Source organism: Suillus discolor (genome assembly GCF_016758755.1).
Source record: "Suillus discolor strain FC423 chromosome Unknown F5147scaffold_3, whole genome shotgun sequence".
Classification (NCBI taxonomy): Eukaryota; Fungi; Basidiomycota; class Agaricomycetes; order Boletales; family Suillaceae; genus Suillus; species Suillus discolor.
This window is the reverse complement of record NW_024541250.1, coordinates 671,532-696,039: the sequence shown is the minus strand read 5'-3', so window position 1 is coordinate 696,039 and position 24,508 is coordinate 671,532. Positions and strand designations below refer to the sequence as shown.

Genomic DNA, 24,508 nt, shown 5'->3' with positions numbered 1-24,508 from the left:
CAGAAACACCGGCACATGAGTCACGTGGACGAGTTCCACGTAGGACTTGGCCTAGTATGCAACTACCATCTCATCACTTGTCACCACCACCACAACGATGACCGAGTCCCTCGTCGCTGTTCGCATCGAGCTTCCCACTTACTCTCTTTCGTTTACTGTTAAGGTTTCTATCTCCGCTACCGTACTCGATGTCAAACATGCAATTTCAGCGTCTTGCGTTGGACAGCCCCGTGTCGAGGGACAGCGCATAATCTGGAGGGGGCGCTACCTCGGGGACCAGGAGAAAATTTCAGATATATGGAAGGTAATGAGGAATCTATGACTTTTGCGAACAACATCTGACCCAAGTTTCAGGCGGTAGATGAGCAACGCACCGTCCATTTATCAGTGCACCCTTCCGGTTGGTCTGGTCCTCCCCCATCTTCTAGTGCAACGGCAACCACAATATCTATATCCGACAAAGGGAAATCTCCCTCATTACAAAGAGACGTTCCTTCCAACACTCCCTCGGCGCCTCCCGGGGTGCAATCCCATCCTTTTGCACATTTACCCCTGGAGCACCAATTCATTGCTTATATCCATCAGGCTGCTCTATCAAAGCTCACTAGAGGACTCATCGAGCACCCACAATACTCAGTGATTCCATCTCGCATAGTTGCATTGGAGAATCTTGAGAAGAAGGGATACGTTTGGCCTTCAGTCCTGGATGAGCAATACCCTTTCTCTCAGCATGGTGACGGCTCTGGACTGCGATACGAATTGATGACGACTGAGTGAGCCAAATTTCTCGCATAGTGAGATGTGCTTCAATTAATTATCATTAGTGGCAAGTCATACCTCTCCCTCCGCAACCCAGGTTCAAAGCCTACCGTTGAACAAGTACATGCTCTGAAGGTCTTGACCTATACGTTTTCAATATTGTGTCTTCAACCATTACCTCAACAATCGACACCAACACCGACCACTTCTTCCAACGAGACTATACCGCATCAATTAAACGACCTTCTCCAGCAGCTCGGCCTTCCCACACTTCGTGCTATCCCGAACGTTAATGTCGATGTCGACGTTAATGGTCAGATGGGCGTTGGAGCGAACGTCCCAGCACCCGGAGGTGAAGCCCAGATACTTCCAGATATCCCGATCCGTTTACTACTGGCCCCCTTGGTGATGGTATTATTCCGGACTTTGCTCTTGCTGTACTTTTTCTCCCCAGCACGCAAGCCGCTCTTGGGCTTGTGCATCATCGCATGGATAATATATGAGATGTGGACGAATGTGCGGAACGTTGTACTCGGACCACTCAATCGGGAGAGGGAACGCTTAGCTGGTGTTGCTGCTGCCGCGGAGGCTGCAAGACAGGCTCCAGGTCAGGGTCAACTTGGAGGTCCCCCAGCGACTCCTGCACCTTCTACACCTCCTCCTGCCCAGTCTGACATACCAACGCCTGCACAAAATCAAGAAGCGCAGGGTCCTCCGCCCCCCAGCAACTCTACCTCTCTTCTGGAACTCCTTGCGCGCATAGGCATTGATACAGAGAACAAGTCACTCTGGCCAACGTCTTCATCACGCACCCCTTCTTCACCACCGAGTCTGATGCACAAGGTGACAACCTTCGTAAGTTTGCTTGTGCTGACTCTCCATCCGGAGGTATGGAATCGTAGGCGCGCAGCGCTGAGGATAAGAGAAGGACGTTTGCGAACAGAAGCAAATGTAATGGAACGAGAGGTCGAGAGATCGGAGGGCCAGGAGCTAAGTGAAGAAGACAAAAAGAGAGAGGAGATGACAGCTGTGTTACAAGTGCAGGATGGAAGGCGTGCTCCTTGGGTGAAAACTTATATTCAGCGTGTCAGAGGCGGAGAGTGGGTGGATGATTTATAGCAAATTATAATAATTGGATATTTATTTTGTTCTGGGTTTACTTTGCACGGCCAGCTCTGCATTCGAACGGTGTGCATACTGGATTAGATGCTAAGTAGATCATCTAGATATGCAAGGTGCAAAGCGAATGTATATTATTCACTCTCATCGTCCTCTTCGTCGTCCTCGAATTCCTCTGCTTCATCATCAATGAACCCGTTTAATGTAGGTCCTTCGCCGTCTGAATCTTCTTCTTCCTCGTCACTCCCCTCTTCATCCGTTTCCTCAGCTTCACTTTCACCACCGAGCTCTATATCCTCTACACTTCCTTCATCCTCTCCGCTCTCCACACTGGCTTCCATGCCCTCCTCCTCGCTCTCGCCTTCCACGTATCTTGTTGGCTGCCTCTCGCCTTGTGATGTTGTAGGAACCCCGTTCTTATGAGGTGCAAGCAGTGTTGGTGCTGTGGAAGAACGCATCTCGATCTGTGAGAGTACCATGTCTAGTCGGCCATTTAGTGAGAGGAGGGAATCTTGTAATGCCAGCCGGGAAGTCAGTGTCGCATGTAGACCCGAGAGCCGTGAAACGAGGTCGGGCATCTATAGATGAAATTCAAATTAGTTTGCAACGTATACAAGGAACAGTTTTTCTTTATTTCAAAAACGTACCGTCATAAGGTGACCGCTATGGACCGCAAGTACGGTCTTGACCCATGTAACAAGTCCAATTCCGCGTTGCGAACTGGCACCCCCGCCACCACCTTTCATGCTTGCTGCGCGTGGGCCACGGCCGAGACGCTCTACGCAAGCCGTGAGCAACGGTACCGCCAGCTGGGGCGGTAATCGCCGCACGGTATTCCGTACCATTGCTGGGTCAGAATGTGCAAGACAAGTCTCAAGCAGTCTTGAATCAGACGAGTGGAGCGCTTGTATAAGTGTCCGGGTAAGTGAGTGTGCAGGTATAACGTTCGGTGTGTCCTGCTTTTGTTTTCGTGATGATTGGAGTTGCTCTTCTTCAGAGTCTGATGAGGAGGGGCGTGCGTCACCTGATATTGCGGCGAGACGCTGGCCTAGGGAGAGCTCCGCAAGATCGGCATTTAGTGCGCCCTCGATCTGAGATGCGGCAAGGTCTTCCATTGCTTGATCTTCCCCGAGCTCGACGCCAGAGTGTACCGCGAGAGATGAGGGCTCGGCGTACCGGGCATTTTTGGATGCAGACTACGAAAAATGTATATCAAGTTTTTGTTTTTTGTCGTGGTGTTAGATGCGTACAGTAGATGCAGGTTCTGAGTCTATGAGGACTTCATCTTGGGCGGTCTGTGATATGGACGGCTTGGCTTTGCGCGAAGATGACTTAGTGCGCGCTTTTTTGGATGGGGGGACACTTGACATGGCCGTGGTCCTTTTTAGCTGCTCAAACAAATTTTAGGACAATCCAGGAGAGTAATACGAGCTCAGGCATATACCTGAAGTTGATGGACGGGGAGAAACAAATATTCTGCAAGTCACGTGCTAGCTAATACTTTCTTGCACTTCCTAATCGGGAGCCAGAGAAAACGCCAGGATTCTGGAAGAAGTTCGGTCTCACTTATTCCTCGAGCGAAGGCACCTTGTACTACTAGGAAGTCGGCATTCACGCTCGCCTGACAAAACTGTCCGTTTTCTGCGATTTACTGTCTATCGTTGTGTAAAAAAGGGACAGGAAGGGCCTGCTTACGATCTTTTCATCTGTTACGTTCTACCGTTCTACCACCATCACCCCAGGTAATCAGCTGCAGTGGCGGGACCAACGATGAACTACATTCAGGTAAACTCCTTGTCGCTCTTTTAACATGCAAGCTGACATAAAGTAGTTAGAGAAACTTGGTATGATCTACGATGTACGATATCAGGGATTGTACCCTAACCATTGCTTATACAGGCGAAGGTACATACGCCACGGTCTACAAAGTACGTCACAACAGCTTCTCCTTAATATTTCTTTGAAATTCATATGAGTTGTAGGGTCGTTCTCGAACGACCAATGAGATCGTCGCGCTCAAGGAGATACATCTTGACGCAGAGGAAGGGACACCCTCCACCGCCATCCGTGAGATTTCCCTCATGAAGGAACTCAAGCATGTCAACATCGTTCGCCTCCACGATGTTATACACACGGAGACAAAGCTTGTCCTTATCTTCGAGTATTGTGATCAAGATCTCAAAAAGTACATGGACCAACACGGCGATCGCGGAGCGCTTGACCCTATGACCGTGCGAAGTTTCATGTACCAGCTCCTCAAGGGCACATCATTTTGCCATGAGAACAGGGTCTTACATCGGGACCTGAAGCCTCAGAACCTTCTTATTAATCGCAAGGGGGAGCTGAAACTTGGTGACTTTGGTCTAGCACGTGCGTTTGGCGTGCCAGTGAACACATTCTCCAACGAGGTACGTTCGTGTAAGTGAGTATCCCTGGGACACAGCTGAGGGTGTGGAGTTAGGTCGTCACACTATGGTATCGTGCACCAGATGTACTTCTTGGATCACGCACGTACAATACATCGATTGATGTATGGTCCTGCGGTTGCATCTTCGCGGAGATGATCTCTGGAGTGCCTCTTTTCCGTGGCCGTGACAACCAGGACCAATTACTTCATATCATGCGCATTGTCGGCACGCCGGACGATCGAGTTCTGAGGAAGATAGCGACTGAATCGGTGAGATCCCTTGACTATGACGAGAAGTGGAGAATCCTCATTTTTCTTCCAGCCCGAAATTACCCTAAAGCAATACCCAAGATACCCAAAGATTTCCTTTGCCCAAGTGCTTCCTAAGGCCTCGCCACAAGGTGATTAATGGGGCCTGATGATTTGTGGGGCCTAGACTGACTGCGATGCAGCCCTCGACTTACTTGAACGTCTACTTCAATTTGATCCTGCCAAGCGTATGACGGCCACTGAAGCCCTTTCGCACCCTTACTTTACCTCCACGGTGGCCCCTACCTACGGCCCAAGTTCGACTCCAGGGTCGATGCCACCGCCTCAATTCAATTTTCCTCACCCTCACCCCCATGCACAGCAACAACAACAGCAACAACAACAGCAACCCCACAATCCAATCCCTCCAGCAGGGTCGTCGTCTCAAATTTCAATAACTCCGTCGTCAGTCTATCCACATGGCCAGCAGCAGCCCATGTACAGCAGTCAGGACGCTGCAAGAATGCAGGCGCAAGTTCAAGCCCAAGCCCAGGCCCAAGCAATGGCTCAGGCTCAGGCTCAGGCACATGCCCACGCACAAGCTCATATGAATCAACAGGTCGCGCCTGGATACCCTGGAGGGTTTCCTGCACAGTATCAGCAACATGCACGATAGTGCTGCAAAGCTTTCTGGTGGTGTAGAAATTTTTTTATGTATTTGATGTTTCCCTCTTTTTTCATACGCATTGTTCCTGTTATATGTATTGTCACCTCGGGGATAGAAGAATGTTGTAATCACTAGTCTTGTAACACAGATAGCACGTTTCGTCCACGGGGAGGAATCTACGTTGGTTCGATTGAAAGTGGGCAAGGTGGCCTTACAAGGAGAGGTTCCAAAAGAGAGTTGCCCTAGCCTGATCTTGAACACCAGGCTCAGGCTAGCCTGGCCCGGGCTACTGCGGACTCTCAGGCTGGAGGATCATTGGAATTAATCAAGATACGACCCTTGAAATGAATAGTACGCTCCCCTTAAGTGTCAGGCGGAGTACACGTTTGACTGATCCGAGAAGGACAACACGCGACATTTTATGAAAGGGCTTTGAGCTCATTATATGTTTCCGGCGATCGACTTGATGAGTGAGGTTGAACAAGAAAGGTAATGACACGCACGTGGTTACGCGTCTTTTGTTTCCTAAGCTTTCGGTGCCTTACCAAAAGTTTACCAAGTGGCTCACGACTATAAAACAAACTCACACATCCAGTATAACACATATCTAACAAGCCCCATTGATCACTGTCCTGAACAGCGAGGATCATATAATCTAGAGTAATGTCTACATTCGACACTCTTATTCAGGACTTGACTCGCGACGTATGCCGAGTGCAACCTAAAGACGCCCTCCAGTTCTGCGCTAGTTGGTTTCAGTCTCGGCTGGAAGAACAGCGGACGCGAATACGAGACGTCCTACACCAACGTGGTCTCTCCACAGCTCATGAGCTACCATCCGAGTTCTATCTGGACTCCCCTGTCAATATCGCCCCTCGTAACTCCACGCCCACTCCCATTTCTCCGTTTTCCCAGGTCCCTCAGCGTCGTGCGTCCTCCCACCATGCGGGTTTCTCGCACAGTCCGTTTGGGACTCTTAATGTGCCAGGAAATGCGCTTTTGTCCTTGGACACAAATGGCGCTCCCAATGGCATGCTTGCCCCGACATTCACCCTCGATGGACGTGAACTACCCCCAACCTCCCCGCTAACCACTGATCCCAACTCATTCGCACGGTATGATGTGTCTTCAACGCCGACCATGTCTAATTCGCTCTCTCTTGGCCTTGGAGATTATCTCCATGCACCATCGGCCACCATGCTGGCACGTCGTGTGTCAGTCAGTGCTGAACCTATCGCAGTAGACAGTGATCACGACGATCCACTCCCCGTATACCCCAAGACAGCTGACCAACTTCGCCGCATAAAATCATCCATTGCAGATAATTTGGTTTTCCGTGATCTCGATGAGGAGCAGGAGACTGGCGTGCTCAATGCAATGCAGGAGCACAAGCTTGCCGCAAATGATGTGATTATTCGGCAGGGAGATGTAGGAGAATACTTCTACGTTGTCGAATCAGGACTGTTCTACTGCTACATCCATCCTGGACCGCTACCGCCGACTTGGCTAGCGGATGCGGAAAACCACGCCTCGCAGCCCGAAAAATTCCTCCAGCCGGGATATCATCCCGTGTTTGGTCAGAAAGTTTCAGAGCGCATACCTGGAACTTCTTTCGGCGAGCTTGCATTGATGCATGGTCATCCACGAGCGGCGACCGTGCAGGCAATTGAGCCCTCCACTGTCTGGGTTCTTGACCGTATCACTTTCCGCACAATCATTCTGAAAGTGGCTCACAGGCGCAGGACGATGTATGAGCAGTTCCTCTCCAGTGTCCCCCTTTTATCCTCCCTTGAGCCGGGAGAGTGTAGTAAAATAGCAGACGCTCTGGTCAGCACAGTATATCCCGATGAAGAAGCGGTTCTTCGGGAAGGGGAGATGGGAGATACCTTCTTCTTCGTAGAGGAAGGCGAGGCCATTGTCACTAAGACACAACGAGGAGAGGAGGGTGAGTACCGCCAGATCACAGTGGGCCGGCTGAAGAAGGGTGATTATTTTGGCGGTGAGTGATTTGGTGTTGTTCTCCATTAGGTCTTAAATAGCTGACGTTCACCTCAATAGAGCTATCTTTGCTCAGACTTGAGCCCAGAGCGGCGACAGTGAGTGCGGTACGTCGGACAGATGCGACGCAGCCGAAGTTGAAGGTTGCGGCACTGGACGCGCCTTCATTCACACGACTGCTTGGGCCTCTTCGGGAGATAATGGAGAGAAAGGCTGGAGAAAGCTATGGTCTTTCATCCAGATTAATCCATTGATGAAGGGATTTTTGGTGTATTCTTTCTTGACATTATATACCCATGTGTCTTATAGTGAAATTATTGTATCCTCAAAGTACTGTGATTATCGTCGTTAGGCGCCCTTTATTTAAATAAAAAAAACTGCAGGTTGTCACTTACGTACTCGTGTCCCTCCCAGTCTTATGTTTCCCCGTCTCACTGACCCTCCAAGTTGACGTCGACACTATTGTTTCTGTTGAGTTGTGATGCCAACGATGGCCCAGGATTGTAAAAAGTGATCAGCCGTTGAAATTTTGAAATTGGTGGTATTATTACTATTATGTGATGGATTGGGAAGCTTCTTGAACTTGATCGTCATCGTTTCAACAACAACTAACTTCATCACAGTCTTTTCTCTTTCTTCTTTCTTCATTAGTCAAACTGCCACCTAGCCAAAGCTTTGCTGTCAGCTTGCTTGCTTGCTTTCAAAGGAAACTAACAACCAAAATTTAAAGAAATTGTCTCATCTACACACTCACTCAATCGCCGCTCATTTCTGTTAAATCAACGACAACTCCTCATGGATGCACTCCATACTCATTTTGCCCGACGGGATGGATGTGAGGTTTTTTTTGCCATCTTGAAGTGATATTCTGACACCCTCAGCAGTCGGAGGCTTACCGTAAGACATTGTTCGTTTTGCAACAGTGAGCTGCTAGCTAAAGTAACGCCAGTGGTGGAACCGGTGCTTCGACCTTTGGCACCACAATATCACCCGAGAGCCCTCTTGATGTAATTACTAGTGCTTTGGGCAGCATGTTCGGTGGCGGGGCAACTACCACTTCTACGTTGGTATCTTCTATTACATCCGCGAGTCAACTCCTGACCCTTCCTCTCTTCTAGCTTTCCTAGCTCTTCCGCCCCTTCCGCCCCTTCCATCACTACCAGCCAACAATCCAGTTCTACTAGTACCTCCATTCCCTCGTAAGTTACACATATATTGCAAGTCGTGTCAGACTAACCAGACCGGCCCCCAGCACGAGTACCCCCTCGACAACATCTACGTCGGTAACTACACCCAACTCCACGCCTACGCCTGTGCCTACTCCCACACCCACCCACACATCCACACCCACATCATCTGCTTCTCTGATCGTCTTTACTTCAACCTCCGGTACTAGCGTTATCTACGTGACTAGTACCACGTCCAGTTCAGCGTCTACCATCGCTGCAGCTCCTCAGTCATTCTTCCAGAACAAGCCCCTGGAGGGTGGGGTGTTCGCCATAGTTGGAATCGTTATCATGATCATCATGTTCGTCATCGTCACATTCACTATCCGTCGTCGTCAGCGCAATCGTCTTGAGAGCGACATCGCCGATGCTATCACGTTTGATCCGGTCGTGAGGGAGCACTATGGAGATGAGGAGAAGGGAACGAACACTTTTGAAAAATACAGGCTTAGTAGCAGTTCCTCAGGTCATGGCCATGGCTATGGGTACGGTCCGCAGCCTACATACGCGCCACCGACCGTTCCTCAGTACGGTTACTACGGCTCACAAGGATATGAACAGCAGGCAACTGCTTATCATGTCCCTCCCCCTCAAGGCCCCGTCTATAACTTCGACAGTGCAGTTAACACGGGTGGCATAGCTAATACGGGTGACGCTGTTGATCCGAGTGGTGCGGCCGATACGGTTAGTTCAGCCAGTACAAGTGGTGCCAACCTCACTCGCAAATATTCAAACCGAAAACCTGTTCCACCTCTCCTGCCAAATCCCGTTTATAACCCATCTCAATCTCCGGTTCTTCCCTCGCACTATTACATGGAGAACCAGGATGTCCCGATCTCACCGATTTCTCAATCAATGGATATTTCTGTACCCCCCGGTGATCTGCCGACTTCTGCGCTACCTGATGACTCGGAGGACGATCCTTACACAGGAATGGTCGAGGCATGTTGAATTTTTGTTGAACTTTCACAACACACTTAAGTATGGGTTTGCAGGTTGTCGATCACTAAATATACCCCAGTGCTTTTTTTCCCGATACCCAAGTGGCAGTTGCTTTGTTGGTTTCCTGTCCGACTATGCTCCCTTGCCTTCAAATTGTTTCGAGCAGCGCTCGTTTCCGTTTTTTATAGTTTCAATTAATCCACTTTGATGTGCTGTGCTCATCGGATGTTGGTGATTCTTGTTGAGCTGTCATGTAGGCGTAGGGCGATCAATCACCCATTCTAGACTGCTGTTGTTGTTCCCAGTATCATTGTATCTATACTGTTTTTTTTTTGATATTTGCATGAATCAGAAAGTTTTAGAGTATATTGGCTGCTTGATCGAGAAGCCACGCAAAGAACTGTAAGTCCTTATTACTCGTCCTTCAAGGGCTTGTCTATTTCGACGGGGTTCGGACTGGCCTCTCTCATTCCATGCTTCGCGGCTTTCCTTTTTGCCAAACGCTGCTCTCGCTGCTCAAGGTACCAGACTAGCCAAGTCACTCCTAATGTCGCTGCGCAGGTGCAAATCATTGCGATCATACCCCTCTTGAAACGGGGCGCATCCGTAGCAGGGTAGAAGAGGAGTGGCCACCAGGCATTAACCGCGTTGTTCCACATGCTTGATGTCCAAGTCAGTTTCGTAGCAGGAATTTTTTTTTAAAATCACTTCATGGAGGCAAGCACAATAGCACGCTCTTGATAGTCATCTGCACATATCTGGTTTGCCCAACTGCAGAACAATCAATTCAGCATGAGTCAATATGATAGTTGCAAAGAAGTAGCTGACGCAAATGTGGTAGCTTGTCCGGCATACGAGGCTCCTGCAAAGTCTAAGAGGGACGAACTAAGTTTGCAAAACGGTAGCCTCAGTAGAGACAACGAACAATATGCGAAGAATTTCAACCCCGTTGGACTACTCCACACAAGAATACAGATCGCAGCGACTGTGCAGCAGAAGCACATGTACACGAGTACGGGCCATCTTGCTCGCGTATAATCTGTCCAAGTAGCGCAGACGAGTGTGGATGCAATTCCGAAAGCTGTGACCCCGCTCGGATAGTAATCTGATAAACGGATCAGGGAAAGAAAGATGCAGACACGTAATGTACCCACCAACTTGTTCGACTGTATAACCGCCTATGGCAGACAGCCACTGGCCCATCAGATTGTTGGAGCCGAAACTTTCAGTCTCTCCTGAGATGGCAAACTGTACGAACTGTGTTTATCCATACTCGTCGAGTAACGAAAGATGCTTACGAGGAGACTACATCCGTACCAACGCCAGCGGCTAAGCACTCTCTTCGCAAGATCCCAAGAGAGACTATGATGGACAACATCCGAGTCGAGACGGTCTTGAGAGAGAGCCCGTTCCTATGGGGAAGATAAATACAACTGAGAAACGGATGTTGACATATCTCCAAAAACATACCTCTTCACTGAGATAAAATGCTCTGGTGGTCGATGGCACATCAGGGAAGACGAGAAAGCCGTAAAGTGCAATCGGAAGTGTGATTACACCATCGATTATGAACCTAAATTAAATGGTTCTCTGAGCGCTGGCGCTCCGATCAGAAATCTGGGGACACTTACAGCCACCGCCATCCACTTCTTCCGCCGACGCCTCCAAGATGTCTCATAAAACACTGGTTTGAAAATTTCGATCTTGGTGGAAAACATGATATCTTACTGGTAAACGGCTGCTTGAAGCACACCAGAGAACCTATCGAATGTCAGCAAAATGAACGAACGTCGGATGATTACCTTACAGTGTCCCAGCTAGACCAGAACTCGTGAAAATACCCGAGCGCTTCCCCAATTCGCCAGATTTATACCATCTTCAAGAAGCGTATAAGAGAATAAGAGAATGTTCCTTGAAGAAATGAAGCACACTGACGATCCAAGAATATAGTGCGTGCCTACGAAGGTCGATGCTTCTGATATGCCTTGGAAGAATCTGATAGCGTACAGCTATTTGCGGAAGCGGTTAGCAGGGAAACAATGACATGGAGGGCCTTACCTGTTGAACGTTATGGACGGTACTTGAACTATGTCATCAAATTTATCAATGCCGTGCTTGTTGCATTCTCGATAATCGAAACGAACCAGAAGGTGAGCACACCCCATACTATCTGCATCGACGGAAACCACAATCTTGGTGGGACGACCTGGAGCATCAAGTTGTCTGACAAGCATTGAATAGGGCACCTCGGGTGATATAACTACTAAAGGCCTACTGGGGATCATCCCGACAATGTAGCCGCACGTAAAAATCGTATTTATTTTCTGCGGAGGCGCTCAGAGAAACCTCCCTGAAAACACATATATGGAGTACGTACATTGAAGTCATTTCCTTGCATGTTGAGTTCTTGCTTCATCCCCGATACATATGCATTGTTTACATTCGCTCGATCAAGGTCTGGTTACGAGAATTATGTCAGAAACAGCTACCCGGATCTATGAAGTGGTAAGAACGCTAAAGCGAAAATGCCTCGGGTTTGGAGAAAGCTTCGCTGTGACTATATCATCGAAGGCTAACGTGCGATCGTAATGCATTCAAAGGCTTCCTGCATTAGAAACTGCAGTGCATGCAACATGCCCAATGACAAAGATAAACAACGTAAAACTCACAGTTCGTGAAATACTACCACCGCTGCAATCAGCGTTTTCTCAAGATCAATCAATGAAACATACCATAAAACAGCAATAAGACAAAATGAACCAGTCCAATTTCAGGAGCAGCCTTTGCTCCAACTTTGAGGAGGGTACCTCCCCCCAGAGGAACTGCCTGACTGTTTGCCAACGCATTTTGCAGGATGGTCGCGTTGGGTTTCGAAGTCAGCCTTTGAACGGCGAACTAAGAAACTGAACACGCTAGGATAGGCGCCATAGGGAGTCAGAATGACAGCCTGAGATGATAATGGGAATGCTATAATTAGCTGTCGATTTAAATAAATAATCCTTGACAAATTAAAAGAGATAAGAGGAATTATGTAATTGGAAGGTGAAATATCATCAATGTGGCACTTAATGGAACCATCATACCATCAGAAAAAAAGAAAAACACACAGCATGCTGCCCGCATCTCGGCATTGAAATATTGACCGATAGGCTAACTTACATGTCTAACTCTCGCAGCGCCAGGTCATCTGCCCACAGCGGAGCAGTTCCGCTGCCGGTTCTGGTGGGGAGTAAACCGATGTTGTGGCATGGGACCCGCAGCCCAGGGCGTCATTCGCGCCAACGTCTAGCAGCTAACTAGTACTATATGTCGTTACAGCGACATGTGACAGTACTAGTGTGTTACATGTACGTTTGCATACTGATCACATCACAAAGTAACTCAATTGCAGAACGTGTCTGAGATCAAAAAACCCTTTGTGGGCCTTGTCACTACCATCATAGTACGGTGGAGCAGGCCGAGGGGCTCGCAGCCCAGAGACTGAGCAACCAAGTTGCGCATGCCTAGTCTACGTGCTGACTAAGCTATGGAAAGGCCCCTGATGCGTAACTCCTACCCTAGAACCCCCTACTCCAACGGTAATCAATTTAGCTACTCCACCGTGATACAACCGAGATCTCCACCATTTAAACTCAGCAAAGGCCCCTAGTAGCCCTATCCACAGACTGCAACGACGGCTCGCCTCATAGACAGACTGGTCATCAGTCTAAGACTTTGGCTCAAGAGTCTACTAATATGTAGGTTAGCCTCAGAGCGGCCATTTACCAGATGTGTCACACTCTATCTAACAGCAGCGAGAAACTCGTCACCGGGTGGGCGGTGTTTAGCAACAGGTGCTAGTGCAATGTACCAAAGGGTACTTCAATGAGATTGATGATCTTTTTTTTGTTCCGTTTCAGACTTTTTTAAAATAATGAAGCCTTGTGACGGGCCCAAGCTTAGGTCATAGATAAGATGGTCAGTATTAAACTCCTTTCATCTCGTCCTGCAAGCTTCTCTGCAACCCCACTCTCGAGTTGATCGTCCTCTCCTAGTACTAGATCATGCTGGCTCTCACCAACGTCACTGGGCTCTACCTATGCCTCGTTTGTGTCGGAGTATATCTACTTAAGCAGGTGTTCAACAAGAAGAACCCTCCATATCCCCCTGGCCCTCCGGGATGGCCTCTCATCGGGAACGTCATGGATATGCCTTACATCAGGCCCTGGCTCACCTTCACAGAGTGGGGCAAGAAGTATGGTGAGTGTTTCTTGTTTCACACAATCTTGCATTTCAACATCTTGTCGACAGGTGACATTTCGCATATCAATGTTCTGGGTCAACACATCATAGTGCTGAACTCTGTCGAGACTGCGATGGACATGCTAGACAATAAGGGCGCTATTTACTCTGACCGTCCTATTCTTACTGTTGGTGGCGAACTTATTGGCTGGAAAAATGTTGTAACTCTCCTCCCTTATGGCGACCATCTACGCCGGCACCGCAAAAAATTCCACGGCGTCACTGGCACCCGCGCCGCTGTGGGCACATACAGCCAAATCGAGGAGGTCGAGACTCGCCGATTCCTCAAGCGTGTATTCGCGAAACCCAATCAACTACAGGTACATGTTCGACAGTACGTATAATTTATCATTGCATCGACACGATCTTGATTTTTATAGCACCGCTGCCGCTGTGATTCTTCGCATCTCTCATGGTTACGAGGTGAAAGAGAATGACGATCCCTTCGTTGACCTTGCAGAACGCGTTATGGGCGAGTGGTCGCGTGCCAGCGCTCCTGGCGCTTTCATGGCTGATGTTATACCATTCTGTAAGCCATAGCATTCAGATGCTTGCTTCCAATGGCCTCACCATTTTAGTGGCCAAGGTCCCTGAATGGTTCCCTGGTGCTGGCTTCAAGCGTCTGGCCCACGAATGGCACGACAACCTTGAAGAATTTGTTTCTGCACCATACAATTTCGTCGTGGATCAGATGGTGACCATCATCTATAATTCTGCAAGTATGCGTTGAAGTTTGACTTATCACAGGCTGCTGGCATTGCCTCGGAGTCTTTCACCTCGAAACTGTTGGGAGGCGGTACTTTGTCAGCGGAAGACGAGCACCTCGTGAAATGGACTGCTGCAGGTCTATATGCCGGCGGTTCCGACACTGTTGGTCCCTCCCTCCATATTTCTGACAACCATCTTTTGAAAGTGGTACACTATTTTCCCAGATTGTTTCTACTATCAACGCGTTTTTCCTAGCTATGACGCTATTCCCTGACGTGCAGAAGAAGGCTCAGGCTGAAATAGATGCTGTTATCGGTCCTGATCGTCTTCCCTCCTTCGCCGACCAAGACTCTCTCCCCTACATCAGAGCGCTTGCCAAAGAGGCCCTACGATGGCATTCTGTTGCCCCTACCGGTCTGTGTATCTCGTTTAATGCACTATCTAGTTACTGAGTGGTATCTCCATCTCAGGTTTTCCTCACTGTGTCTCTAAGGACGATATCCATGACGGGTACTACATCCCAAAAGGTGCCTTTGTCATGCCTAATATCTGGTAAGTACGCCTTTTTTTCATATTCGATGTTTGAACAGAATATAATGGCAGGTTCATGCTGAATGACCCGAAGAGATATGCTAACCCCTCGCAATTCAATCCTGAACGCTTTTTGGCTAATGATGGGAAGGAGCCTGAGAAAGATCCCCGCGCGATCTGCTTCGGCTTTGGAAGACGGTAAGCATGCAGTAGATTTTTGTGCCATGCTAACTTTCTGCTCTGCAGTCTTTGTCCAGGTATGCCAGACTCCCAAACTGTATCCTGACGTTGAATTCATTTTCGTTTACAGGTATTCACCTCGCTGAAGCCTCGGTCTGGTTGTCCGCCGCGATGTCACTGGCCGTGTTCGATATCTCGAAGGTCGTTGAGAACGGTATTGAGATCACCCCTGAGGTTGATCCATTATCAGGCACAGTCAGGTATGTTGCATATCTGATCACGTCCGGCGCTGAACCGGATATATGCCCTTCTAGCCACCCTAAACCCTTCAAGTGTTCCATTAAGCCTCGCTCTTCAAGAGCCGTCGCGCTCATTGAGCAGGATGCCAACTATTAAGCGCGTGAAGATGAATCATAAATCTGAGGCAAGCGGTGATTTTCACACCTGACATCTAGGTCCGTCATAGTCTGAACTTTATATCATAATGCAGGATCGACTGTGGTGTCGATCACTACCAACATTAATGTAGCTATACACGATCAAAAACCCTTTCAGGAACTCGTCTGTGTGCATGTAGTGCTGAATTATTTGACCTACAACTGGGCATCTCGAATGGTACAGCTACATTTCTCTTTTTTTTTTGGTTTTCTGGCCATGATGGATGGCCCTTGTATCGAGGAATACTTGATATAATTCACTATCGCTCGGTACTGTATGCAATGGGTAGTGTAACTTGCCGCGGCTGCACTGTTCCCGCCCCTGCCTAATTTGGACCAGTGGTTAGGGATACAATTTTTTTGAAGTTTGCACAAAAGTAGCGGCGACTACTCAGTACTCAGTGACGTGCGGCGTGCACCATAGCATAGAATATGTACATCACATCAATGACACCAATGTAGCACAATGGAAGCATCATACACACCGCCGAGTCTTAGAAACATCAAAAGTAACTGATATTGAAATCTGAGGTCGTACCGCGATCAACAACAGATTTCCCGATGAAAAGAGCCAAAAATTTGCTCGCTACGGATTACGCAAACACCCCGCATTTGAGTGACGGCCGAGCACAAATTTTATGGGAAAGCGGTTTCATTCGCCTCAAGGGACTAGTGCTAAAAGCGAAAGTTGAACGAGAGCTGTGTTTCATCGCATAAGGTCATTTTGGTAAGTTTTCCACTGAAGGCTGTACCAACATATGTCAGCAAGTAAGCAGCATGAGTCAAACGAGCCGCAGCGTACATCTGACGGCATGATATGCCGGCGACCACCTTATTGTCGCAACGTAACTCAGCACCTCGGCATTGACCGATAGGCTGTCTTCCCAAACTTGCCTACAATATGTCATGGAAAACCTGATCCATGAACGCATAAATCAGAACTCCCACAGCGCATTGGATAGTCAGGTCCTCTGCCCACGTAGAGGTAGTTCCGCTGCCAGATCTGATGATCGCCAGAGGGGAAGAGGCATGGGAGAAGGGAGTAAACCGATGTTGTGACATGGGACCTGCAACAGTCCAGGCCAGCATTCACGCCAACGTCTGGCACAGCTTTTGGTGATCCGAGTAGGCACACCGGGAGAATGGCGTTGTCAACTAGGGGATCAACTTGAGCTTTGTAGGCCGCCGGGCTAAGCGTGCTGTCATGTGTGCATCCCAATACGTCTTCACTTCTTCAAAATGGAGTCCTTGGCTGTGGGTCCAAGCTATTCTGAAAGATAAGGACGGAGTACTGAATTGGAGCACACAAGAAGACGCACCAAACGTTTCGCTAGAGCATATTTGGTTGTTTCAGAACACGATACACGTGGTCTAACCCGAACGTTTCCTAATTGAGACACTATTAGTTTCTACAACTTTGTCAATAGTGAGTACGCAATGGAATCTCATGGAAACATATAGAAAGAGGGCAGTGGCAACTCACCTGAGTCACCACCTGTGTACTGAATGTCCGGATCGATACGGTGTTTAAGCTGGGTTACCGAGATGGCGACGGCTTCCAGCTGGACAGACTCGGGCCGATAGCCTCCAAAGCTTTCGTTCTGGCTGCAGAGGAAATCGTAGGATTGTAAAAGTTACCAGCCAAGCCTCGTAGCAGCATATGACATGTTCAATCCAGTGGGCCAAGGGTTCGGAGCCGTGTTTTGGGAAATTTCCCTTTGCTGACTCGGATGAGCTCATCCGAGTCGTAGTGCAAGCTTGCTGACAAAAAATCCGATCGGCGTTTATAGGAGGATTATTCATAATGTCACTCATTCCTTTCATTCTTGCCTAGAGACAATGCACTCACCTTGGCTATCTCTTGTCGTCACCGCACCTCTTCTCGCCATCAGCCTCTTCGAACCCCTATCAGTATTGGCAGTCCCTGTAGCGGACCTTGAATTATCGGAAACACATACAACTCCTCATGATCTACTGGCATCGTCAGGAGTCTTCAGACGTGACGATGATCATATGCATATGCATCAAGGCGCACCTCTGACCGAGCTGAACGAGACCGCGATCCTTGAGTGGCATGCTCCCACTCCCCCCTCTTACTGGTCTATCGATATCGAGCATCGTGACCCATCCGTACCCCGTTACCCTGCACTCATGGCCTTACACATCATTTTTATGACTCTTGCCTTCTTCGTCGCCCTGCCTGTTGGTGAGAAAACATCACGTACCTGCATCATGCACCTTCGCGCTAATGTCAAATGGGCTACACAGGTATAGCAATGCGCGCTTTAAAGCATTCATGGCATGGGCTCGTCGTAGTTGCATTCTACAGTTTATGCGCACTCGGGTGTGCATCCGGTTCATTATACAGGAAGTTGACACCAGATATGTAAGCGAAACGTCACTCAATGATCGATCAATTATTCCGGCATTTTCCTGACTATCTCAACCGCAGGTATGAAGGATCAACCCATGCATCCCACGGTTACTTGGTTTTAATCCTAAGTTTATGCCTCTCTGCGCTCGACATCGTTCGCTTTCTCGTTCGTCTATATGCGTTCGTAAAGAGCAGAAGCAACTTTTCCTTGAAACCATTCTGGCAGAATGTTGTCCTGGGACGTAATGAAGTCTACGACGTTACAGCCAGGTACACTAGCTTGGACCCGGGGGAACCCTCAGAGTTTGATGTAGCTGAAATGAAACCTCTGAGGGTCGCTGAAACTAGGGATCCTCTCCATGTGCGACGGAATCAACTGATTGCAACTATCCAAACCCAAGATTTGGATGATCCCGACAACGATGAAACAGCACCATGGGTCAACGACTCTCGAAATAGTCAGGGGGCAATCCATTATACGAAGTCGAGCTTATCGGAGAGGATCGTGTTTGAAGCTGATTCCCCGCAAGGTTCTAGGCACTCTGACGAAACCTTGCATGATTTCAAACTTCCTGGTCTTATCGAGCCACAAGCTCCTCTGATCCGCATTGGTCAAGGGGCATTTGCTACTCTTGAGAGAGCATTGGTCTTTGCAGCTTTTGGTATGACGCTGTCAGGTATTGTCGTCTATACCGGTGGCTGTCGCGAAAGCTATGTAAACGGCTGTCTTGCGCATCTAATCAGTATGTAGGTCTCGTTCTATGCGGACGCGTTGACACTTACTAGGCCTGCAGAGGGCGGCATTTTCTGGTGTTATGGCTTGGTTACATTTGCTCGGTACCTTGGATCTTTCTCTGAGCTTGGGTGGGCTTGGAATATCTCACCGAGTGGTGAACATGTTTCTGCTGAATTCGTGGAGTCGTTGGTCATTTTTCTCTACGGCATCACCAACACTTGGATGGAACGTTTTGGCGTTCACTCTGGTGACCCTTACACCACCAAGCAAGTACAACATATAAGTATTGCTGTACGTCAGCCTTCTCCTGCCTATTCGTATCTCACGATCATCTAGGTCATGTTTTGGTTTGCCGGACTCGTTGGGATGGGAATCGAGTCAAAACGTGTTCGCCGCTGGCTTGCTGCGTCTGCTGCAGCCGCTGTCGGCCCAGCTGAGGTGTCCGAGCCTCCAAGCTATCGTGGTAGCTTCAACCCTTTTCCTGCTCTCGTCATTGGTGTCACCGGTGCTGCAATGAGCGCTCACGCCCAGACTTATCTCTTCCAGGTACCATGGGAATTTTTCCACTCCGTTTCTAGCTAATCTGGCTTCGAAACAGGTACAGATACACGAAATATGGGGAGGGCTCCTTTTGGGATTCTCGGTTTTAAGGTGCTTAACCTACTTCTTTGTCTGGCTTGGCCCGCCCCGCTCTATCCTTCCATCTCGACCGCCGACAGAAGCTCTTGCAAGCTTCTTCCTTGCATGTGGTGGTTTGGTGTTTATATTCAGCACAGAAGAAGTCACAATTGCCGCTATGCGAAAAGGGCGTGATGGTATGCGATCCTCTACCCCGACGTACCTCCGTACTGACGAACGAACTTGTTAGATATGATGATGTTCCTTAACCTCGCCGTTGCTATCACATGCTTCGCATTCTGCTGGACGTTCTGCATCGTTGCGATGAAAGGATGGCTCAGATCCCGAAGCAGTCCTCGCTACCCGCTCTCAGCTCCATGATCAGAAGATGCTCTTGTTGTCCGTGCTTACACGTAAATGCTATAATTCACGAGTGCTTTCAGTTTTCCTTTTCATCAGCATGTTCGCTCACATATATAGTACTTGATAATCCTGCCATATCTACGGCTCTTACGATATTAACCCATAGAATCTCTTACATGATTTCACGCTCATCTGTATAGTAACGAAATGTATTGATTGCACGCTTAGTGGGAAATCGTGAGCACGCTCTTTCAGAGCTGAAGCAATGACTTCGACCAGGAACTGCACCACGCAACCGTGTAGTTCATTGAGTGCGAGTTTGATGGTTCTCGGAGTACGTGCATCACAATGGGTGCTGCAGTGCTTTGCAGAACGACGATTATTTCCTGAGTAGCACGTACACTGGATCGCCAAGAACAACATTAGTCAAGTGTCGATATGAACCGGTTATCGAGAGCAGCAGTCCACCGAATGACGCGTAGGCCGTGCTGCAGGACATGAGTGCGGGCCAGTAGAACTGCAAACATGCAAAAACTTACACGACGTCGGATGATCCAGTATCAAACTTATATACCTGTCGAACCAATGAGTACATTCAAACCCTTGTGCGATGGAAAAAAGAAAAACATAGCCATACCTTCCCATACATTACGTAGTCATAATCTTCTTCTAGGCCTCTCCTTCCTTTACCATCTGGTCTCCACACATCTCTGTCTTTGTCTTCTTCTCCATCTGCGGTGGGTGCACCACCATCCCGTGACAGTGACGAAGCGAGGGCCATCGCGAAAGTGTCCCCGTTCACTATAGGGAAGAGCTCGATATTATAGTCAAGCGTCAACTCCATGTCATAGTTCTTTGAACGAGCGTATAACCGAGATACTAGGTTCACATATATAGCACAGGTCAATCACAGGCAAAAAGTGATGCGCATAGGCAAGTCCGGACTTCGATCGAATTTTTTGCCATCCTTGTCGATGGCATCAATCGTGAAGATATCGTCGAACACAATGCTAGATGAGGTGGAGGCCATAGCTAACAGTGAAGAAAGAGCCCGGACAAGTAGTCAAGATCTTTGGGTCGTCCATCTCCGAAAATTTCCAAAAAAAAGTATCCGATCCCTAACTAAGCAGCTAGAAAAATCGATATTGAATCTATTTCAACTTGGGTGAAGCAAGACTTGACACCACATGAATGAGGAATTTGACGAGGAATGAGGCGCAGATGCTGACTGTAGAAAGCCAAATCAACAGTCACTTGCACTGGTGCTTCTGGCAGACTCTTACCCACTGCTCGAATTTTGACATTTCGAGCAGACAACCTTCATATAAGACCTGAAGTCAGAAGTGTATAATCTGCCAGAGCTCCCGTCCATATCCAAAATCCAGACCAACCACATCCTACGAATCCTTGCCAGCAACTCAGTCGACTCTCAAGGTCTGTTTTCCAAAGGACGCGTGCAAGCTGCGCAGCCCCGAGACCGAGGCCGAGATAGAATGGTACCCCATGAGCGTTGAGAACGCCTGCAAGACCAATCAAAGAGATAGATGATGCCGAGAGCGCGCCGAGGATCGGACGGGTCTGCTCTCCGAAAAGCAGAGCAGTGGAGTAGATACCAGCATTCACGTCGTCTGTTTTGTCCTGCGATAGTCAGAAGATAGAGTGCTTATTGTGCAGTAACACCCACTTGATGTGCATATATAGTGTCATATACAAGAGTCCAACACACTCCGCCTGCGTATAGAGGGAGGCAAACACTCCAATCGACTGCCCCGGCAACGGCAGACCAGCCCAGCAAAGCCCCCCAATTGAAGGTGAGCCCTGTGGTATCTTCATTTCAGTCCTGGAATACGACATAAATTACTGACACGCACCTAGTACGACTTGCGGCCAGTAGGTGATTCTTTTCATGAGCGGGTATACGGTCACCAAAGACATAGATGAAGCTCCAAGGAGGATGCTTATGATTAAAAAGGTCAACGCCTGCGACAGCGGAGCGAAAGTAAATACGATGCGTACCTGTACCAATTCAGCTGTAACAAGACTCCCAATCCCACTGACAACTGTCCAGCTAAGAACACCAGCGCCTGTCTCTGGCTAATGACACCTTTAGCAAGTGGTCTACTTTGTGTTCTCTCTGTGATGACGCGTCAGTGCAAAGAAGACGCGATAATAGCGCGTGTTCTACTTACCTACGGCTTTGTCTAAATTTTTGTCCCACATGTCGTTGATGGTGCAACCTGCACCCCGCATGACCACTGCTCCAAGTCCAAATAGGCCGAGATATGTCAGAGGTGTCGTTAATGGTGCCTCTAAGGCATATGAGGCCATGGTTATGGACCATGCTAGATGAAGGAAGGATGAGCTGGAAGAGCGCACAACTTCGAGTCGGTTTGACGCACCGCAAGGGTAAAACATCAATAAGGTCCCAATTGGCTTGTCTATTCTTATTAAGTTGAGGTAAGGTCGAATTTTGGGTGGAAGGCGGTCGACCCAGGTTGTTGGTGCAGTTGAAGCATTTGATGGAGTCCCAGACACATGGCGGCCCAACACCTTTGTTGAAGACAAGATGCCAGCTGTTTGAGACGTATGCCTACCAACCCATGGTATATTGCGCGCCGAGTTTCTCGTCGAACAGCGTCCTCCGTACAACCTGGAAAATCGGGTTAGTACTGCGATGGTCATGCTGCACTGCAGTACACAAGTTCCCGGCTTACAGGAGCGTGTATATTTGTATGTTCCTGAATCCTGACTCTCACGACAAGTACACGATGGACCAGAGGTGTGGTTTCAAAACTGTAGACGGCCAAAATTCAAATTCATGTATAGCAAGCCCTTTTTATTTCGCCGTTATCTTCTATACGCATTTGCTTAATGAGTGTATGATTTGAGAACCGGCTAACTGCAGAGTTCTCGTATAACACCGCAAACCATGGACAACGGAACGACCTTGTGCTGGTAAACGTTTGATAGCTGCCTGACTTGACATGTCAATAGAAAGGCCACGCAGGTGGCATCAAGACTGAGTGGACCACATGATTTCGCTATCCATACATGGAAAGGCGACGGACTCCGCGCCACTTCAACACCAAACACTGCGCGCAGTTTGGAGGCACACGAATATCAACCAACTGTTCCAAAACAGTATCGACCGACAAAGCGCCAAATCGCTCACGAAGGTCGAGAAAATGTTGCAAGATAACGCCAACGCCCTGCGTGCGACCGTGACGAACGCTACTACCGGAGGCCATCAACCGCTACTCGGATACGTATCGCTCGACACGGTGTTTGTCCTTGCTCATGCTGAGGGCCAACTCGAAGGAGAGGTAGGCTATGGACGGTCCTAGTCACTAGTAGTGCTTGCCTGCAGACCTGATATGGCGCTTTCGTTATCTCGCTCAGCGCTCAGGACCTACTGTTTCCCGGACGTCTGCAGTACTAGTTGCATTGCTGTGAGCTATGTCAAAATCTCCTGTATGCTTAGCATATTAACAAGGCACCACAGTCTGCAACGACCTGACCGGTCAAAATTTCCATAGCCCGCAGTTATATCTGAATATTTTCTTTAGCGGAAAACTTCTGTCAGCCTGAATCAGCAGCCACTCGATGTCTGTGGGGACTGTTCGAAAGGGTACAAAGGTACATCCAGGGAGATACGAGAGCTGATATGCGAAATGATGCCATAGGGTAATGCAACAAAGGTCATAAAATGATAAGGCGAGAAGTCTTCATTCACCACTCCTTGGCAAGTTTGAATGACCACTCCCAGTCTGAAAAGGTGGCAGGTCAGGTTTAAGAGACCTCGATCACAGCTTCTGCGAACACAAACCTGCGTATACTTCTCCATCGTCGTCCACAACGCGGCTTCTGACATTGTACGATCCTGAACGTGCCACAAGCCCCGACGGCGATTCTTCTACGTCAAAATTCTTCGTGTATGGTTCTGCCTGGGGACCGTATGACCCAAGCATTTGCTCGAGCTTGTCCACTATAGAGTGATCAACATCAAGGTCCCAAACTACATGAGAATGTACTAATACCTTTGATACCGGCGCGTTTGACTAGCTGGATGTATCGTACACCCTTCATAACAAGGTTTTAAGACCTGTCAAGCCAAAACGAAGACAGGCCACTTACAGAGATAATTGAGTGGTTCACCTTGAACGTGATCCGAACGCTGTGACAATATCAGCCTCATAGCATCGGAGAATAACTTCAGAGCACTTACTTATATTCTACACCCTCCTTGATGATGATTGGGTTCTTCTTCGTATCGGCCAACTTGGCAGCGTCATTGAGATCAAAGACAAGCGTCTTGCCAGGAGGCAGTGTGGGTGAATCAAGCTCTAGGGTCAGAACTGTCACCTATACGACCCATCAACTTCAGGACAGACAGTACTGGGAGTAACATACTCTTGGTCCTGAGGTGTCCCCAGTTAATGCTCCAGCCGTGATACCAAGACTGGCTTTCCACCGTGCCAAGCTCTCGTCTTCTGCATCCAGTTGGGCATATTCATCTGCTGTTTTTGCAGTGCCAGTTGGCTTGTAGCCTGGGATAGATTCAATAAGCTGCTCATTCTGTTTGCTCTACATTCGACGCTTGCCCACCTGGGGTGGCAGAGGGCTTCAGATCATCCTGATCATCGTTCTACAGTAAGACACCAATCAGCGAGCGATCGCCATCAAGGTATATGCTCGAAACATACAGAAGACATCTCAAACGTGAAACTCGAGGCTTAGAAGGAGATGAACAGGTCGATGAGTGGTACTGGGCAGTTTCCAAGGGTCTTTTACAATTGGCAGTGCCAAGATTCTTGTTCAAGCACTTATCTACTGATCTGATTTCACACGCCTGGTGCCTAGGCTGGCTCATGATCCAAACAATTGACCTTTTGTAGTTGTCAGATAGGCTCAAG

At 48.6% G+C, this 24,508-nt stretch overlaps 11 protein-coding genes across 11 annotated transcripts; 6 read left to right on the top strand and 5 right to left on the bottom strand.

The window, feature by feature from the left end:
- Positions 1–97: 97 nt before the first annotated feature.
- Positions 98–1,878, top strand: F5147DRAFT_565631 (uncharacterized protein; the record flags this gene model as incomplete). Its single annotated transcript, XM_041430761.1, has 3 exons — positions 98–304; positions 355–773; positions 825–1,878. 3 exons carry the CDS (start codon positions 98–100, stop codon positions 1,876–1,878), a joined length of 1,680 nt encoding a protein of 559 aa, XP_041299005.1.
- A 134-nt stretch (positions 1,879–2,012) lies between these two features.
- F5147DRAFT_742341 (uncharacterized protein) lies at positions 2,013–3,248 on the bottom strand (the record flags this gene model as incomplete). The annotated part of the gene is made up of 3 exons (XM_041439544.1): positions 2,013–2,456; positions 2,526–3,074; positions 3,129–3,248. 3 exons carry the CDS (start codon positions 3,246–3,248, stop codon positions 2,013–2,015), a joined length of 1,113 nt encoding a protein of 370 aa, XP_041299004.1.
- Positions 3,249–3,397: 149 nt separating this feature from the next.
- Positions 3,398–5,638, top strand: F5147DRAFT_667322 (Pkinase-domain-containing protein). Its single transcript, XM_041435239.1, has 7 exons — positions 3,398–3,663; positions 3,710–3,722; positions 3,778–3,806; positions 3,861–4,286; positions 4,340–4,555; positions 4,608–4,686; positions 4,738–5,638. The coding sequence occupies exons 1-7, from the start codon at positions 3,649–3,651 to the stop codon at positions 5,208–5,210; spliced, it is 1,251 nt and encodes a 416-aa protein (XP_041299003.1). The 5' UTR covers positions 3,398–3,648; the 3' UTR covers positions 5,211–5,638.
- Positions 5,639–5,728: 90 nt separating this feature from the next.
- F5147DRAFT_667320 (cyclic nucleotide-binding-like protein) lies at positions 5,729–7,593 on the top strand. The gene is made up of 2 exons (XM_041435238.1): positions 5,729–7,200; positions 7,260–7,593. The coding sequence occupies exons 1-2, from the start codon at positions 5,865–5,867 to the stop codon at positions 7,451–7,453; spliced, it is 1,530 nt and encodes a 509-aa protein (XP_041299002.1). The 5' UTR covers positions 5,729–5,864; the 3' UTR covers positions 7,454–7,593.
- On the top strand, positions 7,513–9,733 carry F5147DRAFT_667317 (uncharacterized protein). The gene is made up of 5 exons (XM_041435237.1): positions 7,513–8,034; positions 8,084–8,096; positions 8,149–8,262; positions 8,318–8,398; positions 8,452–9,733. Exons 1-5 carry the CDS (start codon positions 7,995–7,997, stop codon positions 9,374–9,376), a joined length of 1,173 nt encoding a protein of 390 aa, XP_041299001.1. The 5' UTR covers positions 7,513–7,994; the 3' UTR covers positions 9,377–9,733.
- F5147DRAFT_667309 (major facilitator superfamily domain-containing protein) lies at positions 9,692–12,317 on the bottom strand. The gene is made up of 17 exons (XM_041435236.1): positions 12,100–12,317; positions 12,037–12,049; positions 11,745–11,824; positions 11,643–11,691; positions 11,512–11,590; positions 11,426–11,453; positions 11,303–11,376; positions 11,175–11,243; positions 11,096–11,128; positions 10,999–11,040; positions 10,838–10,940; positions 10,666–10,779; positions 10,522–10,615; positions 10,293–10,472; positions 10,196–10,238; positions 10,076–10,138; positions 9,692–10,027 (listed from the first exon to the last, which is right to left on the bottom strand). Exons 1-17 carry the CDS (start codon positions 12,211–12,213, stop codon positions 9,781–9,783), a joined length of 1,425 nt encoding a protein of 474 aa, XP_041299000.1. The 5' UTR covers positions 12,214–12,317; the 3' UTR covers positions 9,692–9,780.
- A 1,093-nt stretch (positions 12,318–13,410) lies between these two features.
- F5147DRAFT_626151 (cytochrome P450) lies at positions 13,411–15,463 on the top strand (the record flags this gene model as incomplete). The annotated part of the gene is made up of 11 exons (XM_041432692.1): positions 13,411–13,606; positions 13,658–13,982; positions 14,029–14,177; positions 14,227–14,342; positions 14,396–14,518; positions 14,581–14,770; positions 14,827–14,908; positions 14,960–15,085; positions 15,134–15,144; positions 15,198–15,327; positions 15,382–15,463. 11 exons carry the CDS (start codon positions 13,411–13,413, stop codon positions 15,461–15,463), a joined length of 1,530 nt encoding a protein of 509 aa, XP_041298999.1.
- Positions 15,464–16,987: 1,524 nt separating this feature from the next.
- Positions 16,988–19,788, top strand: F5147DRAFT_667289 (uncharacterized protein). Its single transcript, XM_041435235.1, has 7 exons — positions 16,988–17,710; positions 17,773–17,890; positions 17,957–18,621; positions 18,673–18,905; positions 18,951–19,160; positions 19,213–19,429; positions 19,483–19,788. Exons 1-7 carry the CDS (start codon positions 17,344–17,346, stop codon positions 19,611–19,613), a joined length of 1,941 nt encoding a protein of 646 aa, XP_041298998.1. The 5' UTR covers positions 16,988–17,343; the 3' UTR covers positions 19,614–19,788.
- A 186-nt stretch (positions 19,789–19,974) lies between these two features.
- Positions 19,975–20,625, bottom strand: F5147DRAFT_565428 (RNA polymerase I; the record flags this gene model as incomplete). Its single annotated transcript, XM_041430752.1, has 4 exons — positions 19,975–20,083; positions 20,135–20,169; positions 20,233–20,474; positions 20,541–20,625. The coding sequence occupies 4 exons, from the start codon at positions 20,623–20,625 to the stop codon at positions 19,975–19,977; spliced, it is 471 nt and encodes a 156-aa protein (XP_041298997.1).
- On the bottom strand, positions 20,541–22,319 carry F5147DRAFT_602825 (4-hydroxybenzoate polyprenyl transferase). The gene is made up of 6 exons (XM_041432266.1): positions 21,995–22,319; positions 21,785–21,937; positions 21,612–21,729; positions 21,467–21,552; positions 21,280–21,413; positions 20,541–21,233 (listed from the first exon to the last, which is right to left on the bottom strand). The coding sequence occupies exons 1-6, from the start codon at positions 22,275–22,277 to the stop codon at positions 20,916–20,918; spliced, it is 1,092 nt and encodes a 363-aa protein (XP_041298996.1). The 5' UTR covers positions 22,278–22,319; the 3' UTR covers positions 20,541–20,915.
- Positions 22,320–23,324: 1,005 nt separating this feature from the next.
- On the bottom strand, positions 23,325–24,307 carry F5147DRAFT_647997 (immunoglobulin E-set; the record flags this gene model as incomplete). Its single annotated transcript, XM_041433252.1, has 8 exons — positions 23,325–23,362; positions 23,422–23,580; positions 23,633–23,675; positions 23,730–23,769; positions 23,821–23,957; positions 24,006–24,142; positions 24,201–24,240; positions 24,299–24,307. 8 exons carry the CDS (start codon positions 24,305–24,307, stop codon positions 23,325–23,327), a joined length of 603 nt encoding a protein of 200 aa, XP_041298995.1.
- Positions 24,308–24,508: the final 201 nt, after the last annotated feature.